We start from the raw sequence: 16,458 nt of genomic DNA, 5'->3' as shown, positions 1-16,458 counted from the left end.
ATTAAGGCAGTGAGTTAAAAAAAAAAAAATTGGAACTGTTATATATATTTTTAAACAGCAATGCAGTTTTTTCATCGAAATTAGAAAGGGACAAGTGCTGGAAACAATAATAATAATCCAAAAGTTGTAAAAATAGGAGGTTTTCCATCATGACACAAGGAACCTTGATCTGAGTGTGAGCTGTAAAAGGCAGAGATAGTTTTCCACATAACAGGAGGAAACAAGAAAAGATGGAGCTGTGTTGGAAGCTGGTGCCTGCAGCCTGTCGCCTGCAGCTCTTCGTAACAGCTCACTGGGGCTGCACCTTCTTATTGCATTTCTCACTGCAATATTTAAAACTGCTTCACTGTCAAAAAATGTCAGAAATGACAATGAACATTCTCGATTAGCGCTAGCTGTCTTCACAACTGTATCGCCTGTGGCTTCTTCACCGTAAAAGCCCTATCGTGGCTTCACCAGTTGAATTATTCAAATTTGAACTGGTATAGGAAATGTTGGGTCTGCATTAATGATAACAGAATATAGTTCCACTATTGTGGGCCATTTTATGTTAATACCTAATTTGTGAGAGCATATGAATCCAGCTGAGGGATGTTGGACTGAAACTACAATAATAAAAACGACTTTGAACTAAAGAAGTTTCAAATGTTTTTAATAGAGCACTGAGACTTTGCTGAAAGGGAGATTTATAAAGAATTATGACTCTCAATATCAATTCATTAAGTCTAGATTCTGACAAGCAATTATAAAGTAAGATGTGGAAAATCATTCACACATCTCAGGCTTCAAAATAACATTCCCAAACCTGCTTTGTTCTGTGAAAAAAACACTGTGTTTTAAGACATGCCTCTGCATGACTGCACCCACACAGAGAAAATGTCTCCATCACATCAGCTAATGGGTTGACTTGATTTGTTTATTTGGGGACAGTGTGAAGCTGAAAAGGAAAATAATAAGATGGACTTCTTTTCCACGAAACATTGCATAAACTAGCCAGCAGCAAGTAAGTGCTCCAGTAAAAATATGGAAATTTGATTAAACAGGTCAAGTGTCATTAAGACACATGCTTGCTTTTAGCAGATATACCTGCAGCAATACCACCTGGTGGAGGAATGGCAAACTGATACCAACACGTCCTTGAACTGCATGATGCATAGTGATGAAGTGGGCAAAAAGGGCGGTGAAGTGTGATTTTGTCCACTGGCTTTTTGAGGACACATTGCAAAGCCAAATGAATCTCAGCGAATCAGCCACGCTATGCTGGGTGGAACGCCACGCGCACACCGGCGGAAACACAATCTAATGGATGATTGTTTCGTTTGAGGTGGTGGGGTGGGGGTTGGTGGATGCTGGGAGGGGAAGCAACATCTGTCTGCCCTAAGGCACAGACTCCAAATGGCTGCGACGAGCGGAGAGGCGAAGCGCACTGGAACCAGTGAGAAGACACAGCGACAGGAGGAGAGACAGGCCTGAGAGACACAAATAGAGGCGGACAGAGAGATGGAGGGAGATGGAGACTGATTGACAGAGTGTGAGACAAGGACAGGAGAAGGAGGGAGCTGGAGTTGTAAAGGAGATGGGATTGGTAAATCTCTGTGAGCTGTAGGATTTCATCAGCATTCCTTTCCATGCTTTTACGGGGAATGGGCCATTTTCTCAGCATGGGAGTGAAAGCTATACGTCAATGTGTCCGATGCTGCCAGGATCAAAGACGTGAGTCCCCCCCCCCAAAAGCAATCAACTCATGCTCATGTAAAGTGTTCTGAATAAAAGCATCCACCACATGGCATATGTTGTTATGTTATTTATTAATGATCATTATGAAGAATTCATTAGCTCAGTAGCTCAAGATGGATGAAGATGTCTGAACTGGGAATGCTGCTGGTTAATTATCTAAACTTATCCTGTTTGTCTTGCCTGTGTTCATTCATACGTAATGAATCTGTAGCTCTCTGTTTTCACCGACAGCTTGTACACCATCCAACTTATGTACTGCCATGAGGGGCAGCTAACCTGCTATATCCAAGATGGATAGCCAATTATACTGAAAGGCAAAGGAAACTGACATGTTAGTATTTGTCAGGCCTGGCAGGGGCCGGGGTTGAGCTAAAATGTCAGGCGGTGTTCAATTAGTCCGAGTGTAAATGCCTCAGATCAAGAGGCAGGAGCTCGGCTTAATAAGTCGGATCAAACAGTTGAAAGCACCTGGTCGATGCAGTGGAGTAGGCAGCAGCAGGAGTGGAGAAGTAATAATTATGAATGTGTGTATCAGATCGTTTTGCTTTCAAGTCCTGCACTTAAAGCCACATTTTATACATACCGATGGATACCTCGCGTCGAACATGAATATTCATGTCCAGAAGTAGCGAGAGTGATATGATTTTCTATGAGCTGTCAATGCAGACAGTCTGCTGAGTTAACACGGTTCCACATGAATACGCTGAGGCCCATCCAGGACTTGATGGCTACAGTTAAATCATTAGCAATACTGCCAATCTCCCCTTGTGTCTGTTAGCATTAACTTTGTAATTGTGAGCCAATCTATTCTGTGGCAACTGACAGTGACTGACAGTGGCATGGCTAATGGTATTTACAGGTGTCTCGGCTGGCATAAAAAGACATGCCATGCAAGCATTAACATATAATGCAATTCATACGATGTTAAAGTCTAGTAACAGTTTAGAATACAAAAGTTCTTTCTTTGGTATCTTTAAATAAAAGACAGACGCGAATCAGAGATCGTAATGGCGGATCCTGTATCGTGTTGGCATCTGATAGTGGTGGTGGACCATGTTCTTTTTACCCTGTTAAAAGAGATTTTTAGTAGTTTTTACTTAATCTTGTTGAGGGTTAAAGGCAGAGGATGTCACACTTTGTTAAAGCCCTATGAGACAAATTGGGATTTGTGAATATGAGCTATACAAATAAAATTTGATTCATTGATTGATTGAGTGATGAGGTCAATTTAAAACTCTTCAGGATGAATAATGTACCGTCCATTTACTCTTTTCTAAAACTGCAGATACATCAGCATAAGTCATAAACACAAATATCACACATAAGTAAATAAATCGCATTACCCATGTGTCACCATAGAAAACGCTTTGAGTGGTCATCAAGACTAGAAAAGTGCTACATAAATACAGACCATTTATATATCAAAACTATCTGGATATCAAACAGTGGTTTTAGGAAGTCTTCAGACACACTTCACAGAATCAAAGAATAAAATCGCCATACTTGTCTATCAACTTAAACTCTATAACCAAGAGTTAAAACCTGCCCTCCAACCTTTGTTCAACGTTATCATACATGAAATGTCATATTTGCCAAAGTATTCCGCCATCAGCCTGAACAAAGAAGTATAGGATACCGAATTATTCAGAACCTTTCCTGTAATTGAACTGAATTTGGTCTGATGCATCCTGTTTACTTCCGCTTTACTTAGAGTGGAAGTTGCATCGAGTCCAACCGTGGAAAAATTAATTGATTCATAATTTAGAAAAGCGTAGAACTGGGTTTATAAGGTTCAGAGAGCTTCAGAAGTCTTCTGCAGAGGTGGAAGAATTTGACAAATAATATTTAAAGGACTAAAAACACAATTTGGTCTGTTTTAGCAATCTATGCACACAGCGTCAATTAATTTAAGGCTCGTCTAAACACACATTTTGCTGCAGCAGGCGCTCGTTTGAGTTATACTTAGCAGAAAAGCCGTGAGTCGACCATCTGTGTGTGAAACAAACACAGTGTATAAATGGTTTTGCACCAACCTATGTCTGTGCGTTTTACTCATTACATACGCTGCACCTTACTTAGGACCAGGTTTTTGAATGTCAAAATTACAAGGGATTTCTGCTGATTCAAGATGTTAACATAAAACCTGACCACACTGAATTTTGAGAACAACACAGCCATGGGTGCTCAGATATAGGCATTTTTTCAAAGTGCATTTACTATTTAAACAACATGGGCACTGGAAGGGAAAAGGACAGCTGTGTACAAACTACACACTTAGTCAGGTTTGGTAGTAGGTGGTGGTATCATGCTATGGGGGTAATTCTCAGCAGCAGGGACATGGACACTGGTAATAACTGAGAGAAAGATGGGCACACAAGAACACAGATATAACAAAAGAAGACTATAAGGTGTAACTGTTTAATTAAGGGTTTTTATCCATTGGCAAATCGAGATTACAGTTAAAATCTTTGGCTTAAGTTTTGAAAACTTAAAAAAAAAAAAAAGTTTGTAATCATGACTTACTTAGTGAATTATATCAATTTACAATGAAATCTACAAAACAATGAATTATAAAAACTGTAAAGGTGTCTAAATAAGCAAATCAACATCCAGACTGGTTCCACCAGGCGTTTGGGTGAGTGTATGTTAAGTGTAACATTTTGAACATTAAAAGTGTCCCCTATGTTCCCTGACTGCATTGCTGAGATAATGAATAGATAGATAGATAGATAGATAGATAGATAGATAGATAGATAGATAGATAGATAGATAGATAGATAGATAGATAGATAGATAGATAGATAGATAGATAGATAGATAGATAGATAGATAGATAGATAGATAGATAGATAGATAGATAGATAGATAGATAGATAGATAGATAGATAGATAGATAGATAGATAGATAGATAGATAGATAGATAGATAGATAGATAGATAGATAGATAGATAGATAGATAGATAGATAGATAGATAGATAGATAGATAGATAGATAGATAGATAGATAGATAGATAGATAGATAGATAGATAGATAGATAGATAGATATTTCATTCATCCCGCGAGGAAATTCAAATATCCCGTAAAACAAAGAGACACCTAGATAGTGAAGAAGGGTGGCTGTGGCAAGAGGTAGTGCAGGTCGTCCCTTAACCAGAAGGTTGTAAAAATGTAATTGCAGTTAATGTGGGGAATATTACTTAAATGGTAATTTAAGTGGTGCTTTGAGCAGGGGAAATCTGTCTCTGATCCATGAATCAAATGCTGCGGGACTGCCCTTGCATCACATGTAAAAGTAAATGAAGGTTGAATGTTGGGAAACAGGAACCAAACATGTTACCGGAAGGGGTTTGGACCAAACTCAAAACTCGAAGTACACGTCAAAATATTGTTTTCAAATGATACCATGTAAGGTTGATCTTATTTGGTAATTTGGTTGAGCGCAGGGTGCGTCAGGACCTTGCTATTGTAACTCAATCCTCTGATCAAGAAGGTAGCGTTCGTATTTCGGATGTCAAGGTGTCATCCAGCTTTAAATAGCTACAGACTATAATTAAGACAATCCTTGTACATTTTCACATAATGCAATAGCTGTAATCTAGCACAAGGCGTGTCCATGCATTTGTGTTCAGCTCACTCCTCATCAAAATCTTTGTTCTGCAATCTCTCACAATTTTCCTTCTCCCCTTTTTAGATTTATAATTGTTTGGGATAAACTTTAATTTTCCACATGAGATGAAACATGTTCAGCCTGCTCTAGTATACAAATGTGGCTAATCACTTCCTCCATAATTGTGCTGCTTAATTATGCATGCTGTTTGAGTGGTTTCTTTGGTCCTGAAGCAGAACTCACACGGCTGCTTTTGTCACACTGTAGGTGTGTTCGTCTTTGTCGTAGACAGATCAGACAGTTGATTGATTCATGAATCACTTACCTTCAGTGTTGATACCATTTTGATTTTTTTGGTCTGTTTTTCAACTTTGTGACAAGGCTTGGGCACACAAGAATATGATTCTTCACTCATCCTCACATTGAGACAGGTGTGTAAACCTCAATACATTAAAATGTGATAGACACCACAAGGGATACGTGATTATTAACAGTTGGTAAGTTGACCCCCCTCACTTCATGCCTCAAGTCACAGATTCAGTCACTTTCGTCCACTCTAAGAAATTAGTTATAACTACACACAGTCTTGCCACGGGACAACACAAGTCACAATGCCTGTGAGCCATGGCTCCTGAGCACTCAGCACTCAGGACAACAACATGTTGACAGGCATCACAGCTGATTGTGATAATTTTTCAAGTTGCCCCCAAGATTTCAAATTTCCATTCTGTCTTTGTTGGCGAACTGATAATTTGAGTGTTCTCTCAATTCTTGCCTCATTACAATTTTTTGTCAGAGGCAAAAGGATTGACAAACAGCAGCTGTTTAGTTCATATATCCATCCAAATGTTTATGACTGACATTTATTAAACTATTGGTTAAATAACTCCTGCCTGGTTAAAAGTGTTGGGAAATATACTCTTCACATGTGTTCTCATGCAGACAGCAGCTGCGACAAACATGAAGAAAGTGCTTCTCACTTAATATGTAGCCTTGACCCCCTCACTGTCCCAGCCCTAGCTGTGCTCTGTCATGTAAAATTGATTTCAAATACAAGATAGCGTCTGGCTCCCGGGTGCCTGCTGGTTCTGTCAATCCCAGTTAACCTCAGGTGGATAATTCTTTGTTTACGAGTTGTTTTTTTGCTCAAAAATCAAAACAAACATGAATCGGGTGAAGCCAATGTATTAACTTGTATTAAATCATTTCGAGTTAAGTTGCTGTCACTGTAGAGCTTGAGCATTGACTTGCCTCAGAGAGAATAAATCATAAGCTCTTTTCTTTGTTCCTTTTTTGAACACTTTTCCAATATGTACCCGCTTTAAGTCTGACAGTAACAAAAAATCTATTTGTTTCAGAGAACTGTGGGAAATTAGGCATAGATTTATAGAGAGGAATCACAATCCAATTACCTGGTGACTGTGTGAAATGGAAAATATGAAGCTAATTTCATTAATTCCATATCTCTGAGTATTTATGGTACTACGGCGGCGAAATGAATTCCATTCACATATCTTAAATGTCCTCCAGCCGGCACATTCACGCTTCATTAACCTTTGTCATTTTCAACCTTTTTGGCCTAATAATTTACAGTCTCTCTCTCTCTCTCTCTCTCTCTCTCTCTCTCTCTCTCTCTCTCTCTCTCTCTCTCTCTCTCTCTCTCTCTCTCTCTCTCTCTAACAGCCACACACACACACACACACAAACACACAAACACACAATGTCTACTGTTCCACAAAGTAGGCAAAAAGAATGTGGATTCTTTACTAATCAACTTACCTACTTTTGTCAGGTTCAGGATACTGGCCTGACTTTTCAATTTATTCAAAAGGGGGTGTTTTTACTTTTTTTCCCCTTTGGTCACAAATCACAATTTATAATTTTATTCTGAAACAGGTTGTTTAGATTTCACGTGAGGATTCAAGTTAACTGGTAGACTCATGGGCAGAACACAGGAGTGGAGACAGTGATTTTCAAAGATTTAATGTAATCCAAAATGTTGTATGTGCGCTGATTAAGTGAGGTAGGAACAGAGTATAGGAACCTGATCCTCCACAGGTCACAGCACATTCTGATAAGTATTCAGGTGCACAGTCAGATACAGAACTTTCAAAGAGGTCTTTCAGAAAGGCAGGAGTAGGATAAACGTTTGTACCACGATACAGAACAACAATCTGTCTGGGTCTTGATGAATGAACTGCTCATTATGAACAGCAGGAGAGGAGGGCTTTGGTTGGGTGATGAGGGATGAGGCGTGGATGAGTTGGAGTTAGAGGACGTAACCGTAAGCCACGTGCACACAACAACACAAACTAAGGCACAGGAGCAGCACCCAAGTGAGGACAGGCAGCAGCTGACCGACGCAGAAAGAAGTACTGCATTCAGTTTTATCAATAAACCATTGAAATCATTAGTTAGCAATTCCATATCAGAAGACTGAATATATAGGAGCTGGACTTAAAGTTAAATTTATAAATACTATAGTATACCGAGTATTATTTTTGCAGGGGCTGCTCAATGTGGCATAGTGCAAAATCATCCCATTGAAAAGATGAAGCAAAGCGCGATATTGCGTCAACTGTACTTTAAAGCATCTCTAATGGCAAAAACAACAGCAAAAAAAGACATGTTGTGGACCCAAATCTTGACGCAACATCGAGTCAATAGCTTCCTACAGTTATTTTAATCATGTCAGTGGCAGTGGATGGAGCAGAGAATTTTAAACATAGAAAAGGAATGTGAAGATAACCTTGATTTTACATTGTTTTGTCAAATTCCGTTTCCCAATCTCAATTTTGTTTTCCTTATCTTGAAGTGTATTCTGGTCAGCCGAGAGGTTGATGTGGTTGTTGTAGAAGTTGATGATGAAGGAAAAGGACCGCGGACCCAGTACTTACAAGTATAACAATGTTTATTACACAAAGTAGTACAGGTCAAGACAAGCTCTAGAACTCGGAGAAATCACACAGCCAAATGGTGAAGTCTGACAGGCCATGGTCAAACACACATTATATAGAGAGGTTAGTTCCACCCACGACTTTGGGTAACATGTCATCTCACCTAAGGCCTCCTAATAAGGACGTGTTTAGTACATGAAGATGAGAATACACTGGTCAACGTTTGTCCCTTCACCTCTAACCATTTGCTGAACAGAGGTTACTCCCTGGTTCAAAGTTCCTTCCAAAGAAGGAAATACCTACTTAAATAAACAACTGAAAGACTCTCGGAGACTGTCTGAGTCACCAAAGTAAGCCTGTCACTCTATTTAAACACATGCTAAAGTAATTTACTCTAGTGAGTACACGACAATCTCTCTTATGCTTTGTCCCCACGACTGTAGCTTTTTTTTTCGTCCTCTCTTTATCCAAAAATCTTTGTCTACATGAGCTTTCCCGTCCAGATGAGAACAAAACAGCAAACACACTCAAAAAAGCCTAGCAGAACAGTAGGTCGCGATCAAATCTCAACAATCTGTCAAATACCAGAGAAAAACGCTTCGCTCCAAGTAATTCCAAGATACTCCACCATTACTGACAATAATCCATCAATTCATTGACCTTTAGTTATGCTTCAAAATGTTAATTCTAATCAATGCTGCTAAAACCCTTATCTTGCTGATGTTCTCCTTTACACTTGACATCTATTGCACTTCTGTCCGTCCTGGGAGAGGGATCCCACACATGTGGCTCTCTCTAAGGTTTTTATGTTCTTTTTACCATGTTAAAATATTTTTTTTGTAGTCTTTCCTTACAGAGGATGTCACATCTTGTTAAATCTCTATGAGAAAATTTTGATTTGTGAATTTGGGCTATACAAATCTATTTGATTGATAATTCTGGGAAGGGAATGCCTGTTCATGCTGGTGATGAATGCTGCAGTGATGCTAAATTTAGCTGCAAACTTATAATTAGACTTAACAGTGCTAACCAAATACAGAGAAACTGGCGTATAGCTTCTCTTGTTCTTTTACATGAACACTTTGAATACACAGAAACCCTAGTTTTTGAAATTCTGCACTTTGGAAGGCATATGTGAAAGACTGTGTTTTAATGACTGAAAAAGCTGTTTTCATGTGGATGATAAAATAAACCGCAAAACCAGCTGCGAAAGGTTTATGACTAATGTCTTAGCAAATAACCTGTAGATCCAGCATTGAGTACCCATAGCACTCATTTCAAGTCACATGTCTGTTCCACAGGAATCTAAGTCCAATGTTAGGGCAGGCAGGCAGTGGGGTGTTTGTCTGGTCTGGCGTAGTATGGAAGGTGAATGCATTTGTGGCGCTGCGAGCTGAATGTCGAGCCTAGAGAACTGGCACTTTTGTGAGAGGCAGAAGAAATAGCACTAGGGAATTGCTCAACACTGGGAAACTATTGAGCGGCTGGGAGAGTGGATACATCAGAGCAAGCAGAACAATCTGGTGGTGAGAGGGAGGTGAGCTGGGGTTGCAGACAGCTGTAGAGACGATTGTTAAGCAAGGTAGGCTGTGTCCATGACACACAAAAGCACAACTCACAAAGGGAAAAAGGGAAAGTTGTGGCCACAGCCAACTCTAATTTGTTTTACTTTGTCTAAAGTCTACTCATTTGTAATCAGGCAATGGAGCGGTGGTATCGAGGTCCACCAATAAACACGCCCCCATATTAATCTCGGCAATCAATTATGACGTCTATTCCAGTTTTTATAGCATCAGATAACTAATGAAAACCAAATTGACCAGAAACATAAACACAACATATATCTGTAATGACAAACTAAAATAACAGAAACCGTCGTTGGGAAAGATTTATTTGACGTGTATTGTGGTCCATGTTCAGTCTGCTAACATGGATGAGATAGATGTTATACAGGGTGATTGAGATGTTTTCCCTTGACTTTTGGCTGCTGTCATGTTGTCCATCTTTACTGTATATAGGGCTGCAACTAACGACTATTCTGAATGTCGATTAATTGTTGCACCCCTAACTGTATACAGTCATTACCTCAGTCAACCTTGATCAGGATATTTCAGTTTTTTTAACATTGCTTGATCGGGCATCTTTCGTTATTTCTATCTGGTTTTCCAGGGAATAATTCATGGCTCTTGAAAAACATGGCTTGATTGAATTTAAGGGGATCGAATGCAGTGAAGCTGCATAGAGTGACGGCAGGGATCGAGTACAAACAATGCAAAGCTCCCATATATTCACATTATTTTTTCCTGAAACATTACGCTGAATCTGTTTTGTTTTGGGAGATGTCCTCTGGACTTTTCTCATATTTGTTGATAACTAAAGGGTAAAGAATGAATGTGTCAAACAATCTCCATAATCTTCAATCTCAATATAGGATTTACACATATCACCAGGGTGTATTGATTTCCATATGCTGATGTGTAGAAGTGTGTACAAGTGTGTACACTTTTTGAGGTGTACACTTTTGTGTAAGATTTCTAAATTATAGAACTAAATCCCCCACTTACTAGAAAGACATCAGGCAATTATAAAGTTGTCTAGTATTCCAGCTGTGCAGCAGTGTCGGGGCATGAACAAAGCGTTAATTGGGATTTGTAGTTCAGACAGCGTTTGAGTGCTTTTGATTGGATTGGTCAGCATGTGGCGCACGTATGTGGCATTATACCTGACTTCGGTGATTGATGAACTGGTGTTAGTGGGTCTGCCCACCAGGGCTGCAGTTACCAAAGTGAGTGCTGACAAATGACTCACTAACATGAGGGACTAGAAACACTTTGCAATACGGTGGCATACTGATAAGGATATTGACTATGAGAGCAGTGTGTATTCTCATTCACTCTGATGTCTGCCGACATAATGCGCACACAGAGATTGTCATGCCAAAGGGCATCTCTGAACCAGATGTAAGTCACTGTGTGTGTGTGTGTGTGTGTGTGTGTGTGTGTGTGTGTGTGTGTGTGTGTGTGTGTGTGTTGCAGGCACAGTACTGCCTCTGCACTTGCATAAGAACTTTTATCGACCTGTTTGCAACAGAGGCATAACAGAAAATACTGGACTCAGGCACAGCTTAGTGGCCTCTAATTTACCAAGTGACACACTTGGTAAATAACCAATTTCTAAACTGGCAAATTAGAAAATGTTAGTGTTATACAGATTTGTTTTTTCTCTTTCTGCTGTTGCATCAATATTATTCTGTAAAAACCAGGCGAATTATGGATACGTATTCATTGCTTAATTTTTGTGACTTTATCTTAGTGTCATTATCAGTGATATTTTTTAAACTTAACTTGTCACATTTTCCTGGGATTCTCTGATGGCCTGTGATTTGAAGCTGTCCCTTTGTCTGGTATGTGCTGCTGCACTCATGTAGCATCTTAGAAGTGTGAATAGGTCAAGTTGTGGGCAGATAAAGTCTTTAATGATGTTACGGCCCCTGCTGGTCGGTCTGGTCTGGTAGATGCTCAGTGTTGGTGAGGCTCTTCCCCTGGCGTTATGTGCTGCTCTTACCACCTGCTGTAGAGCCCTGCGGCGCGGCACTGTGCAGCTGCCAAGTCAGACTGTGATGCAGCTTGTTAAGACTAGGGTTTGGATACAGTTGAGATTTGAACCCATACTGCTCCTGATGCCTGGAATCTCATACCCAACAGCACCTTTTAGGCATTACATCTCTCTTTCTGTTGGTGTAACACTTACGTTGTCCACTGTGGGGCTTGCTGGGTGGGTGTTGTTTAATATCCCCCTGTAAATATCATCTAATGCACATGCCATTGGTTTGATACTAAGTTTTAGGACAAAAAAATCTCACATATGCATTTTATTGCTGGAGGCAACCAGTGGCTGAATGTTGAATTCGTAAATAATTCTGTTAATGTCAACCAGACACGGAAACATACAAATCTCCAAAATAAACTTAATCCAATGAGCTAATTAATCAACAGACGATGTTGATGAAGGCTCAGTTAATGTCTCATAGTCCTTGGAGGGTTCATCCTCTCCAGTACTGGTGTTAGCTGCTACTCCTGCATGAGTTCACGCTCTCATCAGTGTTTCAACGTATTCAATGATTGAGTGGGCGTTTTCCTCGGCTCCCCAACATGTGGCCTTGGCCAGCTTTTTATTTTGTATCAAAAACACTGTGTCGAGCCTTGACTTTTGCAAAACATAGCCACACTCATGTCATTACTGGGAATTGCTATGTTGTCACTTTAATCTTTTCTAACTCTTCTTCTGTTGGGGTTTATTGGAGGTTTGCAAATTGCCACCACTCCCTGATCTCACGTCAGTTTCGCTCTCTTTCTCTCTATGCTCTCATTACTTCCTCAACCAGACTTGCTCTCGCGTATCTAAATCCGGCATTATTTGTATCTGCCCATTGCCCTTACAATTTCTGAGTTCCATACCAGAAAACTCTCCACTGTGCATCTCTAGAGGAATTTGATTGGCATGCCAAATTCCCTCTGCCTTCACAAGAAATACAGACACCGCTGGGGTTTCCATACCACTCGTGTAGTTATAAGTCTGGGTGAGATCCTCTGGGATGTGAACACTTAGGACAAATCCTGACCAGGGATGTTAGCTGACCACTAAAGACCTGTACGTTGGAATTCAAGTTGTTGGACAATGCCACTTTAACAAGGGTTACATCGGGCGGTATCTGCCAGGTACCACTTATAGACATACAAAATCATAAGCTCACGTGTAATCCAGTATCACTCACAGGCTCACACTGATACCTGCAGTCGATTCATACACCCATAAATGTGTTACAGTAGGACAGGTAACTCTCTGCTACTGTACACTCTTCTAATGATGAGAGTGCCTGTCTTGAAGTCCACTTATTTAATTATGTTTGCATCTGATATTATCTGGGGATATCTTTGTGATTTTTATTTCTGGGGACCGTGCCAGAATTTGGCAAAAAATGTTGGACGTTTAATAAAAGAAAGAAGCTCATGGGAAATTAGTGCTTTCCAGGCCTGACTGAGTATGGGAAGCGAGAGTGGAGACAGAGGCAGACGGCAGAAACGGAATTGACTGGACACACACAGTCATGGTGCTTACGCCAAACAAAGAAATACACACATTTAAGCTTCAAGCGTTTTTACCCGCTAATCAGCAGCCACAGCAATAATGCACTTTATATCACACATATGGTAATCAGGCTTGATTGACTTATCTCCCCCTCTCTCTCTCTCTCTCTCTCTCTCTCTCTCTCTCTCTCTCACACACATACACGCACGCACGCACACACACACACACACACACACACACACACACACACACACACACACACACACACACACACACATACACACGTGGGTGAGGTGCATACATGTGAGAAATAAGAAACAATAGATATATTAAACTACAACTCTGCACAATCAAAGTAAAATAGTCTCACACTCCTGCAGTTTAAATGATAGAATATTTGGATGTTCAAATATTTCAGCACCCTCTTCCTTTTGTTTGTCATTGTTTCCCTGTGTTTTATTTTTTGTTACGCTGATTTGCTCTGTTTGAAACCCGCTAACTCTGACCCGTATCTGTTCCCCTGCTGTCTCCAGATCATGCTGCTAACCGATCCGGAAGTCGAGAGCAGTCTCCTAATCAGCTCTGATGAAGGAGCAACCTACCAGAAGTACCGACTCAACTTTTACATCCTCAGCCTGCTCTTCCATCCTGATCAGGAGGACTGGATTCTTGCATACAGCCACGACCAAAAGGTAAGAGAACAAGCCAGACGAGTTGAGGGCTGGGTTGTTTAAGGTTTCAAATAAGCTGAGTGTTGAGTCGGATAAGCAACAACAATCTGGGGATGCCTTGCCCCTGAGCGACTTGGATAAATGTGAGATCCTATTACAAATGAATTTGGCTCAAAGCACACAGTCAGAGTTCATGAAGTTCATTTGAGAGGAAGGTGGATAAGCAAGGTTGTATAATTCAGGTAGTTCCAAATCCACTGATTCAGAACTCTGTGTTCACCAGATAGAGCAAAAGAGATGAAACGTTCGGATTTTCAGAAGTCAAAATCTGCACTTCCAGATTTTAAAGTTTGACTTTCTGTATCACAATTCTTTATCAGTTCAAAAATAATACATTTTAAGTCAAAGTTAGTTCAAGATTATGACAAAGTTAAATTGTGTTTTTTAATCAGTACATCATAATTCTGACCTCCTAACACCGATTGTTATATGGTACAATTTTCTAAAAGTTAATTTGCATGGTGGACTTATGAACTATGTGCATCCACTAGAACCAATAATATCGTGATTGACTCGAGGATATTTGCATAAGATTTAAAAATGTTGGACCTATAGTGTAGCTGTATGTTTTTGGACCTGCTCAGACCTGGTAGTGTCTGTCTTGAGTGATCTTCACCTCTCAATTTGTAAGTTCACAGCTGGCAATCCATCTCCATATGTATATACAGTGACCATTGGTTGTATCTCACATACAATCATTTAATTTCTGTTGCAAAGACCCAATGATGCTATCTTTAGTCCGTCTGACTTCACCAATGACTTAATATAAAGATTGACGGTATGTCAGCTGCCTTGATTCCCCCCCCTGGTGGGAAGCTTCAAGGTGGGATATGGGGCAAACTAGAAAGGTACACGTCAATTCATTTTTTTCCAACATGGTTTCTGTCAGGTAGCTATGCCTGAAAAGTGGGCGAGCCGTCCTGATTGACAGTTCAGATAGAGTTCAGATTGTTGTATTTGAGGGACTCAGATATTGTGGCTTCTCTCCACTATCACTGCTGCATAATAGACATTTCAAGATGGCAGCACATTTATCCTGGATAATTTGGCCTCTTTTTGTTGAGTAGTAGCAAGTGGAGTGTGTGTATTTATGTGTGTGACAGTACGAGTGAAGCAAGGTGAGGGACTCAATGCGCTGGGCACAGCTCAACAACTAAATCCTGAATACGTCCTCAATACATCTTGGGTACTTTCACACTTACTGATGTCAACTTGTGATTGGATGATTCTGTGTTAATAGCAGGACCTTTAATCTGTCGAGCTCAGCAGGGAGGTTCCAGACCTGCAGAGCAAGGTATCATTGACAATGAACAGCAGCTGCAGTCCGAGGCTTTTGAATCTGCATGTGCGAATGGCCCGTTACACTTGAAATGAAGCTAGACTAGCAATGATGCATTTTGTTAGTGATTGAGTGGTTTTGAAAGCACAAGTGGATTTTTTACAGATGTGCATAATATCTTTTTGAGCATGTCCCAATTCTGTTTGAGTCAGGTGCATGAACTTTTCAACTCACAGGGCACCTATCATTTATCATCAGTAGTGTAGACCAAATCTGTTGCACTTACAACTGTATGACAGTTAACTATATTATACTTATATTAGAGCTGGGCAACGATTAAAAGTTTTAATCGCGATTAATCGCATGATTTCCCTGATTAATCACGATTAATCGGATTTGTATAATCAAAAAACAATAATGAATTCAAAAGTAGTGTATAGCGCACTTTATTTTTAAGGTTCTGCCATATGAACGAAAGTGCCATAGCATTTGTTGTGCAAACACTTTTAACATCAGCGTTATAATACAGTAGCAGTTAAATAAAATATTCAGTGTAAATCTCAACTTAAACAATGTTATCAAAGCAAATACAAAATTAAAGCTCAATGCCACTGCCAGGTCATTAATGTTATCCTGTTCGTTATGAAAAAGAAAAAAAACTGGCCACAAAATCCTGAGCCACAATCATATCATTAAAACAGGCAATTTCTGAGGTAACAGCAGAACCATTTTACTTTCTTCAGGGAGCAGCATAACCAGTCTAGTACCAAATGTCCCTGTTAGAGTGAGACACCAGAAAACACTTTCAGTGCAGTTTGTCAATTCCTAGAACTTGACACTGTTAGTTTAAATGTACTGCCATATGAACTAAAGTGCCATAACACTTGTTGTGCAAACAAACACTTAACATCAGCATTGTTATATAGTAGCAGTTAAATAAAATAAATACTTTGTGTAAATCTCAACTTAAACAATGTTATCAAAACAAACACACTTTATTTGACACATTCCACTGCTGTGCAACGTCAGTAAAGTGTCCCGCGCACGCTTCAGCATAATGTCTCTCCTCTGTTTTCATCACAGTCAGAGCATGTGAATGCAGCGCCCACTTCTCAT

The 16,458-nt window shown here is 39.9% G+C and overlaps 1 protein-coding gene across 1 annotated transcript in view; it reads left to right on the top strand.

The window, feature by feature from the left end:
- The window catches only part of LOC133019231 (VPS10 domain-containing receptor SorCS1), a 151,670-nt gene that overhangs the window by 89,703 nt on the left and 45,509 nt on the right, over window positions 1–16,458 (top strand). Inside the window, exon 4 of the mRNA XM_061085637.1 lies at window positions 13,866–14,024. Coding sequence (XP_060941620.1) covers window positions 13,866–14,024 — 159 coding nt within the window. The remainder of the gene's footprint in view (window positions 1–13,865; window positions 14,025–16,458) is intronic.

This window comes from Limanda limanda, chromosome 2 (assembly GCF_963576545.1).
Source record: "Limanda limanda chromosome 2, fLimLim1.1, whole genome shotgun sequence".
Classification (NCBI taxonomy): Eukaryota; Metazoa; Chordata; class Actinopteri; order Pleuronectiformes; family Pleuronectidae; genus Limanda; species Limanda limanda.
The sequence above is the reverse complement of the archived record's forward strand: the minus strand, read 5'-3'. Positions and strand labels throughout refer to the sequence as shown.